The 19,256-nt window shown below is 40.3% G+C and overlaps 1 protein-coding gene across 1 annotated transcript; it reads right to left on the minus strand.

Annotated features, from left to right (window-relative positions):
- LOC311066759 (large ribosomal subunit protein uL30-like) lies at positions 1-3,374 on the minus strand (the record flags this gene model as incomplete). The annotated part of the gene is made up of 2 exons (XM_084088097.1): positions 1-2,451; positions 2,599-3,374. One exon carries the CDS (start codon positions 3,372-3,374, stop codon positions 2,631-2,633), a length of 744 nt encoding a protein of 247 aa, XP_083944223.1. The 3' UTR covers positions 1-2,451; positions 2,599-2,630.
- Positions 3,375-19,256: the final 15,882 nt, after the last annotated feature.

The raw sequence follows: 19,256 nt of genomic DNA on the forward strand, positions 1-19,256 counted from the left end.
AATTTGTTCAGTATTTATTTATTTTTTCACAATATAAAAGTCACAAACATTTTTTTTTATTTCACAATATAAAAGTCACAAACATTTTTATTTTACAATATAAACGTTACAAAAACATTTCCAAACAACAAAAATGATTTTTTTTTCTTTTATTAGAATGTAAGAAGTAGAAAGTTACAAACATGTATAATGTAAATTATATCACACAAACAAAAAAATAAAATTTCATAGACATTTCATAATTCTTCTCCATAATGTATTCGACTAAAAAATCAATAATATTACATACATCAGGGTTTTCGTTACTTAACAAACTGCAGACATCAGTTACATACGTACAAATACACAATATATTTCCTATTCTAAGAGAGTTCTGGTCGTCAGACATTAGATTGAGAATGTTTTTGATAACCACAGAGGGTGTGCTCTCACAGGTTACAGACATGTTTATCATATGATTCCATTCGTCCGATAATCCCCGCACGCCATTCATTAATTCCATTAGTCGTTTTTCATCCGGAGTTATGTTGGTATTTGTAGTCCAATTATTCCGGATAATCTTGTGGAGCAGGTTAGATATTCCACATTTAACACGTGATTTAAAGAAATATTTTGTAATCCAAGAGGTAGAGCAGAAGTTTCCCATTTTCACACTAGGGTAATCTCAGGGTTTTCAGATGTGGCGAGTTTCCATTGGTCCACGGCCGAGTAAATTATCTCCTCGCAAGATTCATCAATGAGCTTGTCCCTGATTGAGGTCAGTTGTTCCACTATGTACATCTCATCTCTGAGCTCGTATAAAATTGCCTCAACAACCCCCAGAATCCTCTGTAGATTTGGTCTGCCTCCGTACTGACTCAAGGCCTGAGCTAATATGTTTTTTAACTCAGGTGTGAGGAGTTTCAGTCTGATCTCTTCAAAACATCCATAAAAATAATATGCAGTAGGTTCGAACAAGCAGCTGTGTCTTGTTTGAGAAGGATGGTCAACGGTACAGCCGTCGCAATTCTTTTTCATCCGTTTATCGATCAAAAATTCCAAAATGACAGCCAAAATAGCCTTGATAATCCGGTGACCTGTGTCCCCGAGACATCCGTCCACCTCATCCTTGGTTGTGCCATGGGCCTCGGCGACTGCAACAGGTGTTGCAACTCCATAGCTTGTGAGGAACGCCAGATTGTGATATCCGAGATCTGTACAAAATTTATTTAGCCATTCGATGCTTTTCTGCGGATATCCATTTGCTGCATCCGGTAATCCATTTGCTGCAGCCAGTAATCCAGTTGGTACGTATCCGTCAGTAGTTCCCAGGGGTCGGAATGATGATGATGAAGAAGAGTCAGTTCCTTGAGACATGATGCGTGAATGAGGTAAGCTTTCAAGAGGAGTGTGTTTTAATGTTTGTAGATCGTAGGCGGGGCTATATGAACACCCCTCCTCCTGTCCTGTGCGAAGCGTGTGAACTGTTTGTCGTATTTTCCCACGGCTCTTCACCACCTGACGTGGGAGTGTCTTGGTGTGGGAGGAGTCTAGGGGCGGAGCCTACGTCTGGGTCCTGTGCATTGGTAGCTATTGTCAGTCTTGACTCTTTTCTCCCGTGTTCGGACGTGTTTTATTGAGCTCCCAGGAGATTACTTTACACAAGGGAATATTTTTACACATCTTTAAACTTTGGAGATCACTGAGTTGGATAACCTTTGTTCTTCTTTCAACAAACGGAATTGTAAAAACGTAAGCCAGTTTTTAAAATGTACGCATGTGTTTATGCGTTTGATGTGTTTTAATATTTGTTTAATGTCTTAATACTAATACATTTTGATAGCTTTAAGAAAATGCAATTTAAACTTTTTCATTAATGTTTAACATTTTACAAATGTATTTTAACGTTATATGTTTTATACACCTTTAAACACTGTAATTGTGAAAGTACAACTTTTCTTCAAATGTATTAGAAAATAGAACTATTTGCATTATATAGTTTTAATACATTTCTTTAAAAAGTTTTAATATACACTGTTTAGAACTACTGAGCGTGGGAATTTTCCCACGCTTCAGATGTTCAACCCATAACGAGGTGTGGCGTAAGTCCGATTTTCCTACGGTCACATGACATGTCCAGAAGTGGGAGGAGCAAGCATGGGAAAATTCTCACGGTCACGTGGTCTGCCCGGAGGTGGGTGGGTGGGTGGTAGAAGGGGGCGGGGCAAGCGTGGGAATATTCCCACGGTCAAAAAGGGGGCGTGGCTTAAGGGCAATAAATCACTCAAAGTGACAGAAGCCGCCCTATATTCTCTCTGCTAGCTACTTTTCTGTGTGTGTATTGTTTTAAGCATTAATAAAATAATAATAATAATTAAAAAAAAAACTACTTTCCTGTGAAAAGGCTTGGCAACACTGAACGCGATGGCAGAATATGGACCTGAGAAAGTAATCCAGCTTGTTCCTAAAAATCTTCTCAAGAAACGAAACCAGGTTATCAAAGCCACTCAAGCCAAACTTGCGTTACAGCAGAAGAGAAAAGACAAAAAAGGAAGTTAAAGTTAAAAGTTTAAGCGATTAGAGGAGTTAAAAAAAAAGAAAAGAAAAAAAAGTTATCACGTCGCCGCTGTCCATGATGAGAGTCCATTAGCTCAGTTGAATTTCCTGATGACTTTATTTATATCCTCAGCTCTGGGTCCAGGGTCTCCAACATCTTTCAGTAGTCCAGCTTTGTCTCTAGCAGCATGTCTTGGTACTGACAAATGGAAAGGCAACAGGAAGTTGTTGGCCACCCTGAAGTTCTTTCCAGCAGAATAGATCTCATGAATAAGGTCCTCCAAACAGATTATCCCATATTGTCCGAGATGCTTCTCTATAAGTGCGTTGTCGGTCAGAGGAATCTTTCTCTTAGCAATCTTTGTCTGACCTCTTTTTAATATGAGCTCACGGACTGATTTTAAGTTGGGATATCCCCAGGCAACATAAGGTTCAACAGTCTTAAGCATTTTTAGGGAAGTCTTGTTGACCTTCACAAAGGTGCCGCTGAAGATCTTTCCCAGCCTCAGCATCTGAACGACCTTCATCACTTTGGGGCTCACACCTTTGATCTCTCTGATACGGAGAGCGAACACCAGACCGTTCTTCGCTGGTGGCATTTCCGGCGGAGGTCTCTGTCTGAGTCTGGCGAGTCGTGTGTCATCTCGATGCTTCCTCTTGCTGTTTATTAAATACTCCTCTAATCGCTTAAACTTCAAGGGAATTCCTTTTTTGTCTTTTCTCTTCTGCTGTAACGCAAGTTTGGCTTGAGTGGCTTTGATAGCCTGGTACGCCTTGCGTTTCTTGAGAATATTCTCAGGAACAAGCTTGATTGCTTTCTCAGTTCCAGGTTCTGCCATTGGGTATGGCAAGCCATTTTAACATTTAATCCTTAAAACCTACTAGTAGCTACTATTTTCATGCTACTAGTACTTATTTTTTAGATACTAGTATCTTTTCCATTAGCTACTAGTGCTTATTCTTTAGGTACTAGAGGCTATTTGTTAGATACTAGTACTTATTCATTAGATACTAGTGCCAATAGTGCCACGTGATTCAGATGGAGGGCAGGAAGTGAAATAGCTGAGGATCTGCCGTCTGAAAAATGCCAATGTTTTGTGTAGTTTACGGCTGCTCCAATCGTTCTAATCGAGAAAAGGGAAAGGGTTTTTATAGAGTACCGAAGATTGTCACTCATAAAGCTGAGAAATGTAAAAAGCTCACAGAACAACGCCGTAAAAAGTGGATTTTATAAAGTATACTTTATAAAGACAGTACATTACGCGTTGACATGCAGGATCCATCTTGGAAAACAGTCTCGACTAATCGAGTCACGAACGCCGTCGATAGGATAGCTGGTCGATAGGAATTACGTTTGTGAAATCTAACGTAGCACGGCGTTCGTGGCTCGATTAGTCGAGACTGTTTTCCAAGATGGATCCTGCATGTCAACGCGTAATGTACTGTCTTTATAAAGTATCTTCTTATTAAACTGTCTGTACACTTACAAAGTTCTCAATGCTTCGGTTTGTATGTAAGGACCCTCATTATGTTACCGTGTTAGTGTGAGGCTATTTTGAGCCTTGTTAGTGGTATTAACTAGCGATTTATTTTTACTTACTCTGTGCCCCATATACTAGTGTTATGAGCTAAAATGTTTTTAAAGATAAAACTCTTTACATTCGATTTTCATGAAAACGCATCGCAGGGAACGATCGACTCGGTAACCATGTGTTAATTAACCCCAGGTTCATTTTTCACTGGATTTGTCCTTTAAATGCTCATTTACTTACTCATTTACTGTCAGTGAAACGTGACCCAATTCCGATTTTTTGCTCATATGTGACACAGGTCCGATGTGTTCTATGACAGTGTAAACAGGAAAAAAACGCATGCATTCGGATATTTCGAGATCGGTTTCAGGCCTCATTCATATGTGGAAATAAATCGTATATGTGCCAGTGCGACTGTCATGTAAACAGGCAGATCGGATTATCTGAGGCATTAGGCAACGTCTCCGCGGTTAAAGCCAATATTTAAACACAATATGCTCCCGCCAGTCCTGAGATCTCTCTCTCACACACAGTAACTGAAGCATGTGTGCAATGATGCCACTTTTCGTCCTCCTCCGCCTCATAATCATGGTGATGTTTGGCGAACTTCGCATACATCGCAGAGCTAGGATCAAGCATATTTCGCGTTCGTCCATCTGTGCAAGAGAATTTAACCCTTTAAGCATGCGCGATGTTTCAGATAGTATGGCAAGTGTAAACACATGAATCGGATATGGGTCAGAGTTGAAAGAACGTGTAAACGGACCGTTAAAAAGTCGGCTAAAGGGACAATACGGACACTCCGCAACGGTTTCCTCCATAGACGTATTCTCCGTGTTTACTTCCTGCCCTCCATCTGAAATCGCCCCGCCTTCGCGCGTCATCATAATCACGTGACTGAAACCCACCTATTAAATTGGTACTAGTACTTATTAATTAGATACTAGTACTTTTAAAGTTTTCTTCCATGTTGACTCATGCTGAATGGATTTCCATTATTGCATCTGGTATTCACTTACCTTGACAATGAAGGAAAAACTCATCCATCTTCAGGGAGGCGAGGACACACAGAAAACACCAGCAGCAGATTAATATTGTTGAAATATTTAAATCTATACAAAATCATATGGGCCTGGTTTCACAGACAGGGCTTAGATTAAGCCAGGATTAGGCCTTATAACGCTGACGTGGAAACCAGGAGAAACATTTAATCAATTTATTCATAGAAAAAAAATGTCATACAATATAACTTTGTATATTGTTACTATTAACTCTTAAATCCTATATTTCTTCTCCTGGTTCAGTTTTGCCACTGTATTTCTTTTTAAAGGCCTTGTTTTAACACTATATCCTAATCCCACCAAAACCACCCACACCCACACCCACCCACACCCACCCACACACACACACCCACCCCCACCCACACCCACCCACCCACACACACACACACATACATATATATATATATACTTAGGCCTATGATGCTTTTGGGAAACACCGCCCTTGTTATTGTGTGATATGGTGAGTAAAGTTACACAATCTTCTTTTACACCACTTAATTTTAACATCACACTAAACGCCACTTCAGAATTAAAACTTGTAAATAAAATTAGGACAAAAAAAGAGTAGCTTGCCTGTACTCACCATGCAGCGATGAACAGTAGACACGAAAACTAGAATCGACAAACAATAGAATCAACGTCATGACTTCACGCCACTAACCAATGAGAAGAGATGTTGGCGGGAATTGACGTGCAACCCCGCCCAAATCTGCAGGCTGCAGCCAGGTGCTTCTCGTCTATGATGCAAACCAACAGGAATCCAAGTTTTTTCTGCTCTATTATGTTTATGTTTTATGTAGGGCCCTATATTAGTTATTGAAATGGGCCCCCAGATGCTTAAGGCCGTCGCTGTCCATGAGAGTCCGTTAGCTCAGTTGAGGCATGGCCGGCTGAGGTCTTTGTTTGAGTCTGGCGAGTCGTGTGTCATCTCGATGCTTCCTCTTGCTGATTTTTGGATCTGGACTGGGCTGCTTTTTGATTTGGATAGCCCTTTTTGATTTGTTTGCTTTTTGTGACCTCTTCCTTTTTCCTGATAATGGAGCCAGCAAGAAAGAGGAGATCCTCCCCTGTCTGGGCTCAACAGAAGCATCAGTATCCTCATTTATACCAGCTGGCACTGGCATTTTTATGTTCCCCTGCATCCTCTGTGGCTGGAGAGGTTTTGTCCAAGAAGAGGAATCGTCTAAACCCCAACACACTTGAAAAAATTCCCCAGTCCCATAAGCACAACACTGCACTAAAGTTAGTAACAGTTCACAGCACAAAACCCCCCAGAAACAATTCTTAACTTTTCCCACAGACTATTACTTTATTACACTCCCTCCACCATAAGCACGGCATTCAACACAGTGTCACTTTTGCTATTCATACTGTCACTATCCAAACAATTTATGAATAATTAAAGGAACCATATGTAAGATTGTGGCCAAAACTGGTACTGCAATCACTTTCAAATTACTGTAGAGCGGTGTATCCCCTCCCCCCTGACTCGAGGTTGCCAGTTAGGCTGCAGGATCCAGCAGGAACGTAGGCTGCTACAAGGAGCTTCCAATGGCAAGTGACGAGTCCTACACAGTAATTTTTTTTCTGTTAATTATGTTTATGCTTCATGAGAGATGTTTTGCGAATTATGTATCGCAAAAATTTACTAATGGCAATTAGCCAAATATAATCGTAAAGATGTACGCTCGTATGTGACAGTACATTGTTAGAACAGTATCTGTTAGTCTAACATGTAACGGTAGGTATCTGTTATTAACGTAAGTACAAGCACAAGCCTAAGTCACTATGTGTAACAGATATCAAAGATACAGCTATTCATTTAGTTGACGCTATAAGTGAGGCATCTCCTATACAAATCCTTGTTTTATTTCGGACTTTGTCACAACGTATTTCGGATTCATAACGAGGTCTTTTAGGTTTCGTAACGTTAAACATTTTTTATCCGACACGTTTGTAGCTGCAGCTGTGGTAACTAGAGCAGAGCTGGCAACCCGGATGCCGAAAACACTACTGACTTCGTGATTGGTAGATAGGTGGAGGGTGGTGCATCAGGCCAAAACACAACATGACAACATCAACATCAGTTGAGGGCTGCAACTTCACTTTTAAATGACAATATCCTGGCCGGACTACTGTTGTCAGTGATATAAATATTTGAAATGAACATGATTTCTTAATGTCTAGTGACATATCAGGGCCATTTTATGATTAATTGAAATACATTTCCTACTTACGGTTCCTTTAATTAATTGTGTGTGTGACAGTTGTCTCTGCACAAGTAAATTCAGACAGAGAAAGATACACGGGTCAATGACGTGACGCCTACATTTTCCGATTGCATCTTTTCAGGCAAAAACGGGTTTAAATGCATAAAAAGATACTGTATATTTGTAGTACCTCTCCCATGTATGTACTCACTTTAACTTTTCAAAAACCTTTACTTATTTGTTATTTTTTTTGTTATTTAAAGTGTCAAAACATCATGTGGTGCGACCATCCGGCCATAACTTCTGTTTTGAAAATGTCTTTGAAATTACTCTGAATTTATTCAAATTTATATTCTGCGCTATTTGGCAGGATTCAAATTTAAGCATTTGTATTTATATTTCCATCATAATATACAAACAAACTTTGTCCAATGATGTCCATTTTATGAAATATCATGTGGTGCGACCATCAAGGAACTACCTGTCACGGTATCAAATGAAGAGAAGGATTTGCAGGTTAACAGTGTTTAATAAAAACAGAAAACTCACAGCCGTACACAAAATGATAATCCAAACAGGTGACACAGAGAAGGCCACAGAACAACCAGTGACATCAAACAATGAACCAGCAAAAGACACACAAAGACACAGCTTATATATGCAGGTTAATGGGAAACAGCTGGTGACAAATGATCAATGATTAACAGACAGGAGTATGGGAAATGCAGTTCATGATACATATGACAGTGAGGGGAAGAGACATCTGGTGGCAACTCAGGGAACAACACTAATACAATACAATAAACACAAAACACAGTCTCACACTGTGACAGTACTCCCCCCTAAAAGGAGTGGCTTCCAGACACTCCATAAGACCAAGCACAAAAGTTCAGGTGGGTGGAGGAACGGAGGTGGATCTGGGGGAGGGATGGAGGGTCTAGAACGCCAGGGCGGGGCCGCAGGCGGTGCAGGGAGCCAGGGCGGGGCCGCAGGCGGTGCAGGGAGCCAGGGCGGGGCCGCAGGCGGTGCAGGGAGCCAGGGCGGGGCCGCAGGCGGTGCAGGGAGCCAGGGCGGGGCCGCAGGCGGTGCAGGGAGCCAGGGCGGGGCCGCAGGCGGGACCAGAGACCAGAACGGCGCTGGAGACCAGGGTGGTGCTGCAGGCATCTCCAGACACCAGAGCCGAGCTGCAACCCATGGTGGTGCTGGCGGTAACAGGAACCTGGGCAAAGCAGCACAAGAGGCCCTATGGGCCAGGTTAGCTAGGGCAGACAGTTCAACTAGCTTGGGGTCGGCCATCTCGGGCCAGGCAGAGAGTTCAAGGAGCTCGGGGACGGCCATCTTGGGCCGGGCAGAGAGTTCAGGATCGGCCATCTTGGGCCAGGCAGAGAGTTCAGAGACCTCGGAGTCATCCATCTTGGGCAGGACGGAGAGACTTTCAGTCGTGACAGGAAGTGCAGTAGACTCATGTTCAGACCTCTCAGCTGTGACAGGAAGTGCAGTAGACTCAGGTTCAGACCTCTCAGCCGTGACAGGAAGTTCAAGAGACTCCGATTCAGACTTAACGGCCGATTCAGGTTCATGGGCTTGAGAGACATCTTGCTGAACAGAAGAGCAGAAAGCAGACCACACACACCACAGAGCCATGGTAAACACAGGAAATACTGAGTCCAATGAACATACCTCTGGTGCCTTCCTGAGAACAGGTGCAGGCGTGATGATAGCCCTCCTTAGAACAGGTGACGCTGAGACAACAGCCATCTGGAGTGTAGGGGCAGGTATAACCCCAGCAGTCTCAAAAATAGGTGCAGGCATAGTGACAGCCATCTTGGGTACTGCTGCTGGCTTGGCGGCGGCCATTTTGAGGACGGGTGCAGGCTTGGCAGTGGCCCTCGTGAAAACCGGCACCGGGGTTGGAAGGCCAGCCCTCCGCACTGACCTTAATGGAGTCTCTGCCAGACTAGACCTCAGACGCTGGGTTCTGGCATGGATAGGAGAGAAAGGTGAGGCAGCCATCCTGTGAAGTGGCTCTGGTACGGCAGCCATCTTGTGAAGTGGCTCTGGTGCGGCAGCCATCTTGTGAATAGGCTTGGGTCTCCTCTCCATCTCCCTCTCTCGTGGCCGACGCTCGGGAAAGAGTGAAACAATCATGTCTCTAGCACTCGCTACATCCATAATTGGCTCGGGTGTGGCAGCCATCTTGTGAAGAGGCTCAGGTGTGGCAGCCATCTTGTGAAGAGGCTCAGGTGTGGCAGCCATCTTGTGATATGACTCGGGTGTGTATTCCCGCAGGCCCAGAGTCCCAACACACAACGACCGGTGCGCACTACCTCCCCTCAAAAAATTGCTTGGACGGGGTCTCCTCCCTGACCTCCGAGAAGAATTCACCTTAGTCTTGGAAAAGACCCGAATCATCTCCCCGGTAAGTGCCTTGAAAGAGGCACAGCATGGGTCCCGTCTCTCCCACACCTCTGTTCCCCATGTGGCTGCTGGACCGGTCAGCAGCAGTAGCACGAACGCTACTTTCGACTCCTCAGTTTCGAAAGTCCTGTGATGCATATCTAGATGCAGAGAACACTGATTAATAAAGTTTTCACATAACTTAGGCTCACCAGCGTATCTCTCAGGGAAGTCCGTGCTAGGCTCCGGCTGACCACTCGACTCCGTGGGGTTGGGGGAAATGGATGGTGTGGGCGACACGGAACCACTCTGCAACAACAGGAGCTGTTGTTGCAAATCCGCCACCCTGGTACTCAGTGCTTCTCTCACCCGCTCCAAGTTGCTCTCCTGTGTCAGATCCATAACAGTGATACAAAAATAACTCCGGCTACAAATAACTCCTGTGGCTGATAACCCGCTCCTTCCTTAATGGCTGGTTCATTCTGTCACGGTATCAAATGAAGAGAAGGATTTGCAGGTTAACAGTGTTTAATAAAAACAGAAAACTCACAGCCGTACACAAAATGATAATCCAAACAGGTGACACAGAGAAGGCCACAGAACAACCAGTGACATCAAACAATGAACCAGCAAAAGACACACACAAAGACACAGCTTATATATGCAGGTTAATGGGAAACAGCTGGTGACAAATGATCAATGATTAACAGACAGGAGTATGGGAAATGCAGTTCATGATACATATGACAGTGAGGGGAAGAGACATCTGGTGGCAACTCAGGGAACAACACTAATACAATACAATAAACACAAAACACAGTCTCACACTGTGACACTACCGTTTTGAGACTTTTATGTTGAAAACTTTTCAAACACAGGAAGTTACATCATATACCAATTTACCAAGGACCCATGGAAGCAGCAAGCAGGTTTGTAATTCTCTCAAATTGAAAAAGAAAAAAAAACCTTTGTAATGGTTGGTATGTAGTTGCCACATTTGGATGTCATGTGGTATGACCTCAAAAAAAATTTAATATTAATTTATTTCTACAAATATATATTTTTATTATAAATTTCATAGTGACCTTTTTTAGGAAGCTAGCTTGTTTTGTTTAGGTGGCCAATTCTGTGCCTGTAAATTTTGACTGTAATAATTTTCAGCATTTTTCAATTTGAGAGAAAAAAATGTTAATATTAATTTATTTCTACAAATATATATTTTTATTATAAATTTCATAGTGACCTTTTTTAGGAAGCTAGCTTGTTTTGTTTAGGTGGCCAATTCTGTGCCTGTAAATTTTGACTGTAATAATTTTCAGCATCGTTAATATAATTTGAAAATATCATGTGGTGCGACCAAATATCATGTGGTCCAACCACTGCAGACCATTTTCCCTGATAGATATGTCCTAGATTGGCAGTTTTATGCTTTTATATTCATTTGACGGTTTATATACAAAAAGGACTTTACTTTAGTATCATTTGGGATAGATTTTTATCCAATTTGGGATATTTTTTTAAATATATTTCAGACAGTTTATGTTTACTCTTTGTACAATATGAGAAAAATGCAATAACAAAGAAATTAGAGCATGTAATTTCAGTTTAGTAATAATGCATTTATTAGTAGTGTATTTATTATTGCCTATTTATTTATTTAAAACTATTTTAATCTATTTTACCAGATGCAACTGCCAAGCGAAAAAATTCTGACCCTGCAGCAAGAGCTTGATAGGAGAAGAGTGAAATATTATTACAGTTTAAAATATCTGTTTTCTATGTGAATATATAGTAAAGTGTAATTTATTCCTGTGATCAAAGCTGAATTTTCAGCATCGTTAATCCAGTCTTCAGTGTCATGATCCTTCAGAAATCATTCTAATATGTAACCCTGGACCACAAAACCACTCAATGGATCAATGTCACATGGGTTAATTTTTTAAATTGAGATTTATACATCATATGCTTTATATATTTACGGTAGGACATTTACAAAATATGAAACATGATCTTTATTTAATATCCTAATGATTTTTGGAATAAAAGGAAAATCGATCATTTTGACCCATACAATGTATTGTTTGCTATTGCCACAAATATCCTGTGCGACTTGTGTGATCCAGGGTCACTAATGATTTGCTGCTCAAGAAACATTTCTGATTATTATCAATGTTCATATTTTTGTGGAAACTGTGATTTTTTTTATATGTCAGGATTATTTGATGAATAGAAAGTTCAAAAGAACAGTATTTATTTGAAATAGAATAACATTCATAACATTATAGCTAAATATCTTTACTATCACTTTTTATCAACTGAATGTGTCCTTGATTAATAAAAGTATTAATTACTTTAAAAAAACTATTGACCCCAAATGTTACCTGTATACAATACTTTTATGAAATAATTTATATCTATAACATTATTATTTGTTAGAAAGAAATTCTAAGTCAAGTTAAATTAAATGGTGCACTTGTGTTTGTGATGTGATTTTTATGAAAAAATAAATGTTTATGTTCAGGAAAATTCTGTGAAATTTGTATAAAATCTGGTTTAAATCTATTTTTTTGTATAAAATGTATTGTTCATTGATCTCTTTAAATAGATTTTGAACTATATATTCAGTCTTAGCCCAGTCCTTCATTGACAGTGGTTACTGTACTGTTTTTTGTCTAACAGAATACAATTGTGTATAAAACTGAAAAAAAAGAAAAGAAATAAGATTTTAGGGTAAGAGTAGCCTCCAAGGTTTGTGCTGATCATATATACAGTGAGGAAAATAAGTATTTGAACACCCTGCTATTTTGCAAGTTCTCCCACTTGGAAATCATGGAGGGGTCTGAAATTGTCATCGTATGTGCATGTCCACTGTGAGAGACATAATCTAAAAAAAAAATCCAGAAATCACAATGTATGATTTTTTAACTATTTATTTGTATGATACAGCTGCAAATAAGTATTTGAACACCTGTCTATCAGCTAGAATTCTGACCCTCAAAGACCTGTTAGTCTGCCTTTAAAATGTCCACCTCCACTCCATTTATTATCCTAAATTAGATGCACCTGTTTGAGGTCGTTAGCTGCATAAAGACACCTGTCCACCCCATACAATCAGTAAGAATCCAACTACTAACATGGCCAAGACCAAAGAGCTGTCCAAAGACACTAGAGACAAAATTGTACACCTCCACAAGGCCGCAAAGGGCTACGGGGAAATTGCCAAGCAGCTTGGTGAAAAAAGGTCCACTGTTGGAGCAATCATTAGAAAATGGAAGAAGCTAAACATGACTGTCAATCTCCCTCGGACTGGGGCTCCATGCAAGATCTCACCTCGTGGGGTCTCAATGATCCTAAGAAAGGTGAGAAATCAGCCCAGAACTACACGGGAGGAGCTGGTCAATGACCTGAAAAGAGCTGGGACCACCGTTTCCAAGGTTACTGTTGGTAATACACTAAGACGTCATGGTTTGAAATCATGCATGGCACGGAAGGTTCCCCTGCTTAAACCAGCACATGTCAAGGCCCGTCTTAAGTTTGCCAATGACCATTTGGATGATCCAGAGGAGTCATGGGAGAAAGTCATGTGGTCAGATGAGACCAAAATAGAACTTTTTGGTCATAATTCCACTAAACGTGTTTGGAGGAAGAAGAATGATGAGTACCATCCCAAGAACACCATCCCTACTGTGAAGCATGGGGGTGGTAGCATCATGCTTTGGGGGTGTTTTTCTGCTCATGGGACAGGGCGACTGCACTGTATTAAGGAGAGGAGGACCGGGGCCATGTATTGCGAGATTTTGGGGAACAACCTCCTTCCCTCAGTTAGAGCATTGAAGATGGGTCGAGGCTGGGTCTTCCAACATGACAATGACCCGAAGCACACAGCCAGGATAACCAAGGAGTGGCTCTGTAAGAAGCATATCAAGGTTCTGGTGTGGCCTAGCCAGTCTCCAGACCTAAACCCAATAGAGAATCTTTGGAGGGAGCTCAAACTCCGTGTTTCTCAGCAACAGCCCAGAAACCTGACTGATCTAGAGAAGATCTGTGTGGAGGAGTGGGCCAAAATCCCTCCTGCAGTGTGTGCAAACCTGGTGAAAAACTACAGGAAACGTTTGATTGCAAACAAAGGCTACTGTACCAAATATTAACATTGATTTTCTCAGGTGTTCAAATACTTATTTGCAGCTGTATCATACAAATAGATAGTTAAAAAATCATACATTGTGATTTCTGGATTTTTTTTTTTAGATTATGTCTCTCACAGTGGACATGCACCTACGATGACAATTTCAGACCCCTCCATGATTTCTAAGTGGGAGAACTTGCAAAATAGCAGGGTGTTCAAATACTTATTTTCCTCACTGTATATATATACACTGCTCAAAAAAATAAAGGGAACACTTTTTAATCAGAGAATAGCATCAAGTCAGTTAAACTCCTGGGATATTGATCTGGTCAGTTAAGTAACAGAGGGGGTTGGTAATCAGTTTCAGCTGCTTTAGTGTTAATGAAATTAACAGCAGGTGCACTAGATGGGCAACAGTGAGACAACCCCCAAAACAGGAATGGTTTTACAGGTGGAGGCCACTGACATTTTTTCCCTACTCATCTTTTCAGACTGTTTTTCACCAGTTTTGCATTTGGCTAGGGTCAGTGTCACTACTGGTAGCATGAGGCGATACCTGGACCCTACAGAGGTTGCGCAGGCAGTCCAGCTCCTTCAGGATGGCTCATCAATACGTGCCATTGCCAGAAGGTTTACTGTGTCTCCCAGCACAGTCTCAAGAGCATGGAGGAGATTCCAGGAAGACAGACAGCTACTCTAGGAGAGCTGGACAGGGCGGTAGAAGGTCCTTAACCCATCAGCAGGACCGGTATCTGCTCCTTTGTGCGAGGAGGAACATGATGAGCACTGCCAGAACCCTACAAAATGACCTCCAGCAGGCCACTGGTGTGAATGTCTCTGACCAAACAATCAGAAACAGACTTCATGAGGGTGGCCTGAGGGCCCGACGTCTTCTAGTGGGCCCTGTGCTCACTGCCCAGCACCAGGGAGCTCGATTGGCATTTCCCATTGAACACCAGAATTGGCAGGTCCGCCACTGGTGCCCTGTGGTTTTCACAAATGAGAGCAGGTTCACCCTGAGCACGTGACAGACAGGAAAGGGTCTGGAGAAGCCGTGGAGAATGTTATGCTGCCTGTAACATCGTTCAGCATGACCGGTTTGGTGGTGGGTCAGTGAGGGTCTGGGGAGGCATATTCATGGAGGGACGCACAGACCTCTGCAGGCTAGACAATGGCACCCTGACTGCCATTAGGTATTGGGATGAAATCCTTGGATCCATTGTCAGACCCTATGCTGGTGCAGTGGGTCCTGGGTTCCTCCTGGTGCACAACAATGCCCGGCCTCATGTGGCGAGAGCATGCAGGCAGTTCCTGGAGGATGAAGGAATGATACCATTGAAGGGCCACCACGCTCACCTGACCTACATCCAATAGAACACCTCTGGGACATTGTGTTTCGGTCCATCTGACATCACCTGGTTGCACCTCAGACTGTCCAGGAGCTCAGTGATGCGCTGGTCCAGATCTGGGAGGAAATACCCCAGGACACCATCCGTCGTCTCAGTAGGAGCATGTCCCGACGTTGTCAGGCATGCATACAAGCACGTGGGGGCCATACAAACTACTGAGAACCATTTTGAGTTGCTGCAATAAAATTTCAGCAAAATTGACAAGCCTGCTGCATCATTTTTTCACTTAGATTTCCGGGGTGTCTTTGAATTCAATCCTCTGTAGGTTGATTATTTTCATTTCCATCAAACGATGTGGCATCCTTTTGTTCATAACACATTACCCAGTTCATATTAGTATAGATATCCAGCATGATATTTTTCCCCATTGAGATCTGATGTGTTTTCAAAGTGTTCCTTTAATTTTTTTGAGCAGTGTATATAATATATATATATATACACACACACACACATATATGGTATTCATGGTATTATGTTCTAGACTAATTTTGACAGTTGAATAGACTGTTGTGCATGTGATGACTTGACGCTGACACGTTTTGGAGCGAACAACCATTAAGACTGAGAATCAACAATCAGTTTAGAATAGATCAACAAGTTCTATTCACTTGGAAATTGTGCTAAATGTAGGCTACCTGTACTTAATCATTTGCAAAGATGTACTGAGACATTGAGACATGTACTTAGACATTTGCAATTTGATGAAATGAATGAGAAATTCAATTCTGTTGTGAACAATTGCCAAGTGGTTTGGAGGTTTGTCCATGTTGTTTTGAGAATGTAATTTTTGTTTCAAGAAATGAGCCAAACCAATGGAGAAAAACTGTAAAACATTTTTTTTATTTTTTTTTATTTAGATGTGTTATTTTCTCACATGCATCACAATGGAGCTCAAAGACTTCTGACATGCTTAAATTAACAATAGTGATATATAGAATATGTGGGTGAATCTCTAAAACCTAGAAAAAATTATTTAAAAAATGAACTGAAAAGTATGCACCTGTACTACAAAAAAGGTATGTTTCATTCCAGTACAAATATCTAAACATACTTAAAATCAAGATACAACTTCTTGAGAAACAAAATTACATAAAATATTACATCTTGTTTTCTAAATATATATTTTTTCAAATATGCTTTATTGAGCACAAACCATACACAATGTACACAATGTTAAACAGTACTTATAAATATGAAACAGTGCTCACATTTTTTCATTTTTTCCCACACTCCCCCCACCTCCCCCTAATACACCATCCCTATCCCCTGCATGGGATCCCACCACCTGATGCCCTTTGCTCCTAGAAGACAAACCCAATACAATAAAAAAAATTAAGATAAAAAAAAGTAAAAGTAAAAAATAAATAAATAAATAGATAGATAAATAAATAAAATAATAAAAAATAAATACATAAATAAATAAATAAAATAAAATCTTGCATTAGTGGTCAAATCTCCTCAGAGATTTATCAAATCTCCTCAAGGAGCCTCTAAGGGAGAACCTTAGCCTCTCAAGTTTTAGATTATATAGGACTTCCTTAATCCATCTGTCATATGATGGAGGCAGGGCCTGCTTCCAGTTAAGTAAGAGCAAGCGTCTAGCAAGCAGGGTACAGAAGGTCAAAGAGTGTTGTGCTTAAGCTGTTAGAGTGCTGCCATGATATACCAAAAAGGGCAGACAGAGGATTTGGGTTTGTTACACAATGGTAGGCCGTGTGATGAGTGCATAGACTGTAAGGATGAGTCTCAAATATTTTAAACCAAAAGTCTGCTAGCTTTGGACATGACCAGAACATGTGGATGAAGTCTGAAGGAGATTGGTTGCACCTATTACAGGCATCTGCAACATTGGGGTAGAACTTGGACAATCTCTGGTTAGTGTAGTAAGTCCTATGTATTAGTTGAATCAGTCCGTGCTGTGCACAGATGGAAGAGTTATGGACTAACTCCAGAATCTGGTCCCAAGTCCTGCTCCCAGAAATCTCTGTTTTTTTGGGGGAAATTAGAGAAAGCTGAATCAAGGGCTTTAAAGATATAAGAAATAGCCCCTCTCTGATTGGGGTTTACTTTGAGAAGCGTGTCTACCAAAGTCTCTGGGGGTAGATTTGGAAAATCAGGGTAAGTTCTTTGTACAAAATGCCTAATTTAAGAGGAGGGAAAAAGGTGAGCAGATGAAAGTTGAAATTTGGCTGACAGGTCGGCAAAAGACATGAAAGTACCATTGTCATAAAGGTCTTTGATAGCCATGATTCCTCTGTCACTCCAGAGTTGAAAGGCAGAATAAAAAAACCCTGTAAATTTAAAATAAAATATCTTATTTCTGTGGCTAAAATATGAATCACTTATACAGTATGCTTTAGTAAATTATATTTTTAAAACATTTGTATCAGTTTTATGTGATTTACAGGAAAAATAAGTCTGTTAACTAGATTTAAGAAGGCAACTCAGAAATTATAGAACAAAAAATGAGATCAATATTTACAAAAACTCAAAAGAAATGCATATACTTGGTTTCTAAACACTTTAATTACTAAAAATGTTTAAGCATGTTAAGGAAATTAATTCATTTTAAGATAAATCACGGTCACACCACATGACATTTTTTAAGGCCATGGACAATTCATCTAGATGAAGAAACACTAAAATCACTTAAATTACATTTTTTAAATGAATTTAGGTGTACACAACATCCTGAATGTTTGAACATTCAAACAGGTATTATATATATATTTTTTGTATTTTAAAATTGGCCTGTTGAAAATCCTTTTACATCATTGACCCACATATTTTATACCCATGCAATTATGGAGCTTAAAATATGACAATATGATTTGAATTTGAATTGTGTAAATTTGAATTATTTACAAGTGTAATCTAACAAAATTGAATTTTATGTGGTATTTTAAATAGTTCTGAATTTGATTTCTTTAAATGAATATTTAACATTTGAAATTGAATGAATTGAAATGTTTTCATGGCTGAATTTTTTAGACATGTATTTTCAAACAGCTATTTTTTGTTCTGAATTCTTAGACTGCAAATATTCAGTTTAAAAAAAAAGAAAAAAGGGAATCATGTTTTCAAGATGAAGAAAAAAAATCAGAACTTCAAATTCAGTTTTCTAAAATTCAAACCGTGGAAAATTCAGATCTTACAGAAAGTAGGTCACAGGTCATCCACAGGGAAGAGTAAAGGATCTCAGATAAGTCGAACAGAGCATTTTGGCTGCACTGCAGTAGTTTTCTGCCGCAAACGCGGTGGTGGTTCAAGAGAATCTGTGTATCTTTCGTTCAGTCGTTTTTTTAATTTAATATTAAGAGTAGAAAAATGAGAAAACAGCTTGAGTATTAGATTTCTAATATTCTATTAATAATAGTCCTCCGCTGCTGCAGTTGCACGGAGCTTACAAAACCCGCGTATATTGCAACTATAGGCTACATTTAATTTTCTCATCAAACAACTACGAATGGCTCGGCACAACAGAAGAGCCTAGACAGGACTTTTTCTCTGTGTAGACCATAGACTGTAAAAAATATGGACAAAGCGTCTGTGACGTCACCCATAGACTTTCTGAAGAACGGGTTTGAAGCCGTTTATGGGGGGTATGGGCGGCGCCATCTTGGAAAATCTTGGGAAACGTCACTCAGCTCGCTCTGCTACTCCGGTTATCTCTGTGTATATTTTAGGCAACGAAATATGTTATAAAACACCATACTAACTCTTTTCGTTTTCATTTAAAGAAATCTTAAACATTATAGCCACACAAATGTGGTTCAGGCAACGCGTATTGATTATATTCACTGCACATAACGTTTGCCTATTTATAAAAAAAACAAAATATAAAACACAAACCTGCCTCTTTTCGTTTTAAATATAATATAAAAATATTAAACATTTTAATATGGTCCAGGCAATATGTGCATTTGTACTAAACAACAGATGTTGCAGTAAACAACATTACAGATCATATTCGTTGTATTAAAATT

The sequence above is a fragment of the Abramis brama genome (assembly GCF_963993115.1).
Source record: "Abramis brama genome assembly, chromosome: 17".
In the NCBI taxonomy this organism is placed as follows: Eukaryota; Metazoa; Chordata; class Actinopteri; order Cypriniformes; family Leuciscidae; genus Abramis; species Abramis brama.